Genomic DNA, 6,000 nt, shown 5'->3' on the forward strand with positions numbered 1-6,000 from the left:
CAATGACCAAGCTATAGTCACTAACTATAACTCCTTTCAGGGCAGAAAATACTTCATAAAACCCAGGTGGAGAATGCTGATCTTTATGGTCACTTTGATATAACTGTTAACTATGAATAGCATCATTATATAAATAATGGCAAGTGGATACTATTTGTGAAATAATGATGACCTGTTCTCAGTGATTAGCAGGATACCCACTCATTCATTCAGCAAGTATTTATTAAGCCAGTGTCTGCTGTAAGATTTATAGACTAACAAAATATTAAAAATTCTGTATCCTGTTTTATCTCTTCTAAGACCACCTGCACCCTGTCATGCATCTTCCCAATTTTCTGTTATTTATTTCTTATGTGCATGCAGGATGATCTATTTAGAAATACCACCCTGATTCCAAATTTGAAATTTAAACAAAAGTTTTTGCTTAAGGGTATCTAATCTGAAAAGTAAAGTTCTGCTGAGGTTATAGTAGTTAAAAGCAAACTACTCCAGGAACTTCCCTGGAGGTCCAGTGGTTAAGACTTCGCCTTCCAACACAGGCGGTGCTGATTCCATCCCTGGCTGGGGACCTAAGATCTTGCATGCCTTGAGGTCAAAACACCAAAATATAAATCATAAGCGATATTATAACAAGTTCAATAAAGACTTTTAAAATGGTCTGTATGAAAAGCAAGCTATTAATACTTCAAGGACTCAGTTCAGCCTATGGTCTCTTAAGTAGAATTCTGGGGAGAAGCCAATTGTGGAGCTACAGAGCTTGGGTTCAAAGGGAGTAGTCATTTGTGGTGACTGCAGGAAAATAGACCAAATGATTGGGGGTCTATTTGCTTCTGAAGATGAGTATCTATTACTTAGTGACAAGGATACTTTTCAGCTTTTTCTACAAACATCTTTGGTATCTGGATGAAACTTCCAGTTTACAACTGCATTTGCCTTTGCTTTGAACAATAATATGTCATAGATTTTATGGTAACTCCAGTAATGCCAACTATTCTTTTTCCCACCTATGTCTTCAAACTAGGTAGTTATCAACCTCTCTGCTTTCAGGAAAGTCTCCTGATTCACAGCGACTTTTCAATGAACAACACTGTATTGAGAAAGCAACTCAGAAGAAACATGCTTCTGAAAGATAACAGAAGAATGATGAACATGAGATATGGAGGACGACAGATCAAATACATCCACATGTCTTAAGACTTCCTGTTGTAGGATTATTAACTTTGCCCTGATAAAGATGTAGCAGCTCATAAAATTTAAGAAATACAACATGATCCTTTACAGGGGAGGGAAACTTTTCTTATTCTCTCAAGTTACTTGATAAGATTTATTTTAAACAGTTTACAGAAATAATGGGCAACATTAATAAAAGTCCTTTCACCCAAGGTTGTTTTTCAGGTTCATCCCAGTGTACATAGTGACTGTGATGGAGACTAGTGGTGGATAATAGCTTTGTGTGTCCAAGAGACATTCTTGCTAATGTCTTTGCAAAAGCAGCTCGATTTCATATCTTCTATCTCCTACATTTAGGAGGATGTGGGTGGAGACACTGTCAGTGAATTCTCTTAGTACAGGCCAGAGAAGGTTGACATGCAGCCTGAAAGCAGCATAGATTTTTCTCAGAGAGCCTTTAAAGTCCTTTTGAGAGAAGTTATAAGAGAATTTTTTAAAAAGCAAAAAGTCAATAACTTTTTGCAGTTACATTGATACCCACAAGGCTAGATTTTCACATGATAGATGTTCCACGGGGAAAGCCATTAGAGACAGACAGCAACATTATTGCTAATTTGAAACATGATGTTAAAAAAAAATTCCAGTGGAAGGCAGAATTGGCCTTTGCTCCTTAAATTGCAATTAAAATATTAATACATACTAATGAAAGATCTATTAGATTTTCTTGACGTGTTTATGAATCACATCATGGCAAAGCTGGCAGCAAAACAAATACTTCCTGACATTTGAAACTGCGTAAAAATGGAACCCTCAATTAAATGACAGCCATAAAAATACAAGGATAGCTAAAGTAAAATTTATTATTTCTACACAATAAGTTGTACAACCATTTCTTACCATAGACTGGTTTTTCAGTCTATTTTAAAAGGAATAAAAATAGTACATTTTCTAAAGACATCTGTATTTATGAAAAATACATAATTTCTCTACATAAATAAGTTAACATTTTTTACTGAATTTCATCAAAGGTAAGTGAAAAAAATGAAAAGAAAAATTGATATTATTTGATATTCTGAAAAATGCTAAAATAAAATAATCAAAAGAGACTTGGAGTGAGTTTCTGAATATAAAAACAAGTGACATTTCAGTTAGTATCATAAAAGGAGTAGTCACTACTCATTTTATCTCTAGTGTCTCAAATAATTTTATCTCTGATTTTTTAAGTGGACCATAAGATATGAAATTCTCAAAGTTGTATATGGATGTATGTCATGTTGCTCTAAATTAAATACTAGATGATATTATTTTGAGAAATTTAAGATTTCTGAGAAGAATAAAATAAGTCAGTGTTGAGTAGTTTATTCTCCTTGTTCATCTGTGAGGTGATCAAATACCCTTTTCCTCAAAAATATATCACAGGTCCTTTTTTCAATGTTTTCACTCATTAGATATGTAAGCTACTTTCAATCTTGAATTTCAGCCCAAATTTCAGCTTTTAAACAGCTTAAAAGGAAAAGGCAGAAGTAGACAAGATAAGTTTAGAAAAAACTGAAAATTAGGCCAAACAAAATTAGGGCAATCATTGCCTTAACCCGGTGTGTTCCCAGGCAAATCAACCCTGATATTCTCATCACAACATCCATATGTTCAACGGTTTAACTACCAACACTTGATGTGGTATAAATGGTGATATCCCTTATAACAACATCAGAGTAAGAAAGCGATCTTTCTCTGTAGAAGGCATTGCTTAGACCCTTCCTGGGTTGTATTTCCTATTCTGTCCTAGTTAGTGTGGGAGACTCAAGAAAAGAGTCAATAAACATATGGTAGAAAATAAAAATAAATATAGAATTGCTGTTGAAAACTGGCATTATCTAACGAGGAGAGCAGGAGTTCTTCGGGGCAGTAGGACCTCGGGAGTGAGAACGTGAGCAGCGAGCTGGACAGCCTGGCTCTGAGTTAGAGAGTACTGCTGCCTAGCTAACAGACCTCGAGAGACTCAGTTTTGATTATTGTAAAATGTGAGGTGAAAGTCGCTCAGCCGTGTCTGACTCTTTGCAACCCCATAGACTATACAGTCCATGGAATTCTCCAGGCCAGAATACTGGAGTGGGTAGCCTTTCCCTTCTCCAGGGGATCTTCCCAACCCAGGGATCGAACCCAGGTCTCCCCCATTGCAGGTCGATTCTTTACCAGCTGAGCCACAAGGGAAGCCTATTTGTAAAATAGGAGTGTATAATTGTTTTCCTGCATAACGTCCCTTCCTTTGGAAATCCACTCCTTTTGCTGTAAGAATCTCACATGATTCAAGGATTTATCCCTGCCTTTGCCTCAGAGCTATGGCAAAGGCGCTGTCTTTCCCTGTGAGTCTGACATATGAGGACTATGTGGGTTACCACATGCAGAGAAGCTATTCAGTTTTCATTCCAAGCCCAAAGAAGGACCATGCCAAAGAATGTTCAAACTACCCCACAACTGCGCTCATTTCACATGCTAGCAAGGTAATGCTCAAAATCATTCAACTTAGGCTTTAGCAGTACATGAACTGAGAACTTCCAGATGTACAAGTTGTATTTAGAAAAGGCAGAGGAACGAGAGATCAAATTGAGAAATGTTGCTGTCTCATAGAGAAAGGAAGGAAATTCTAAGAAAACATCTACTCTTGCTTCATTGACTATGCTAAAGCCTTTGACTGGATCACAACAAACTGGAAAATTCTTCAAGAGATGGGAATACCAGACCACCTTACCTGCCTCCTGAGAAACCTGTATGCAGATCAAGAAGCAACAGTTAGAACCAGACATGAAACAATGAACTGGTTCCAAATTGGGAAAGAAGTGCGTCAAGGCTATTTATTGTCTCCTTGCCTATTTAACTTATGAGTACATCATGCAAAATGTTGGGCTGGATGAAGCACAAGTTGGAATCAAGATTGCCGGGAGAAATATGAATAACCTCAGATATGCAGATGACACCACACTAATGGCAGAAAGCCTAGAGGAACTAAAGAGCCTCTAGATGAAGATGAAAGAGAAGAGTGAAAAAGCCAGCTTAAAACTCAACATTCAGAAAACCAAGATCATGGCATCTGGTCCCATCACTTCATGGCAAATAGATGGGGAAACAGTGAAATGGAAACAGTGAAACAGACTTCATTTTCTTGGGCTCCAAAATCATTGTGAATGGTGACTGCAGCCATGAAAATTGCTTGCTCCTTGGAAAAAAAAGCTATGACAAACTTAGTGTATTAAAAAGCAGAGACATTACTTTGCTAACAAAGGTCCATCTAGTCAAAGCTATGGTTTTTTCAGTAGTCATGTACGGATGTGACAGTTGGACCATAAAGAAGTCTGAGCACCAAAGAATTGATGCTTTTGAACTGTGATGTTGGAGAAGACTCTTGAGAGTCCCTTGGACAACAAGGAGATCAAACCAATCAACCCTAAAGGAAATCAACCCTGAATATTCACTGGAAGGACTGATGCTGAAGCTGTAGCTCCAATACTTTGGCGACCTGATGCAAAGAACTGACGGATTGGAAACAACTCTGATGCTGGGAAAGACTGAGGGCAACAGGAGGAGAAGGGGACAACAGAGGATGAGATGGTTGGATGGCATCACCAACTCGATGGACGTGAGTTTCAGCAAACTCCAGGAGATAGAAAAGGACAGGGAAGCCTGGCATGCTGCAGGCTCCAGAGTCTCAAAGAGTCAGACATGACTGAGAGGCTGAATAACAAAAGCGATGAGAAGTGGAGAGCAGGGGAAGAGAGAGAGATGAAAATTGTCATACATATTGACATTGAGCTAGGCCTGAAGCCAGGTCCAGCCTTTGATGGAGTTAAGTAAATAAAAAAATTTCCATTTTTCTTTTAAGTTGGGATTCTTACATTTGCAACAGGAGAGGCACAATATAAGTGCACAAGAAGTTTTACTATGTTGGCAATGATTTACAAGTGGAGGTGAAAGAAGAACCATTTACTAGAAGAGACAGTTTTGAGAAGTTTAAAGTTTTACTGCATTTTTGTGTATTTCATAATGGATAGTGGCAATGCCTAGAACAGGAAGAACAGACACAAGAAAGATGAGAATTAATTTATGTATGGAACTTCTGAGATCTAGACCCACCAATTTTTCAGGAAGATGGAAGGAGGAGACAGGACAAATTATTATTATTACAATGGTTTTTTTTTTTTTTAACCACCCAGACTTTTTACTTAACATATAACTCAAGCTCTCCTAAACTTTTTATTCTGAAATAATTATAGATTCACAAGAAGTTGCCAATTTACAGAGAAGTGCTATGTGTTCTTTGCTTATTTTCTCCCAAAGTAGCACCTTGCAGGACAACTGTGTGTGTGTGTGTGCTCAGTTGTGTCCAACCCTTTGTGGCCTCATGGGCTACAGCCCGCCAGGCTCCTCTGTCCATGGAATTTTCCAGGCAAGAATACTGGAGTGAGTTGCCATTCCCTTCTCCAGGAGATCTTCCTGGCCCAGGGATTGAACCCGGGTCTCTTGCATCTCCTGCACTGGCAGGTGGATTCTTTACTGTTGAGCCAACTGGGAAGCCAATGGATCAATATCAAAATCAGGCAAACAACATTGGTACGATCCATAGAGCTTATTCAGATTTCATCAGTCTTCCAAGCGTGTGCGTGTGTGTGTGTATGTGTGTGTGTGTGTGTGTGTGTGTGTGTAGTTCTATGCAATTTTATCAAATGCACAGATTCTTATAGCCACCATCACAGTCAAGGCGCAGAACAATTCCATCATCACAAAGCTCCCTGTTCTACCCTTTTTTATCCATATTCACCCCCTCATCTCTAACCC

General features: G+C 38.4%; 1 protein-coding gene across 1 annotated transcript in view; it reads right to left on the reverse strand.

The window, feature by feature from the left end:
* NMU (neuromedin U) overlaps positions 1 to 3,999 on the reverse strand; it is a 36,866-nt gene extending 32,867 nt beyond the window's left edge. The window contains exon 1 of the mRNA XM_020892193.2: positions 3,920 to 3,999. Within this exon, the coding sequence (XP_020747852.2) occupies positions 3,920 to 3,974 (55 nt within the window). The 5' untranslated portion in view covers positions 3,975 to 3,999. The remainder of the gene's footprint in view (positions 1 to 3,919) is intronic.
* Between the last annotated feature and the right edge of the window lie 2,001 nt (positions 4,000 to 6,000).

The sequence above is a fragment of the Odocoileus virginianus genome, chromosome 29 (assembly GCF_023699985.2).
Source record: "Odocoileus virginianus isolate 20LAN1187 ecotype Illinois chromosome 29, Ovbor_1.2, whole genome shotgun sequence".
NCBI lineage: Eukaryota > Metazoa > Chordata > Mammalia > Artiodactyla > Cervidae > Odocoileus > Odocoileus virginianus.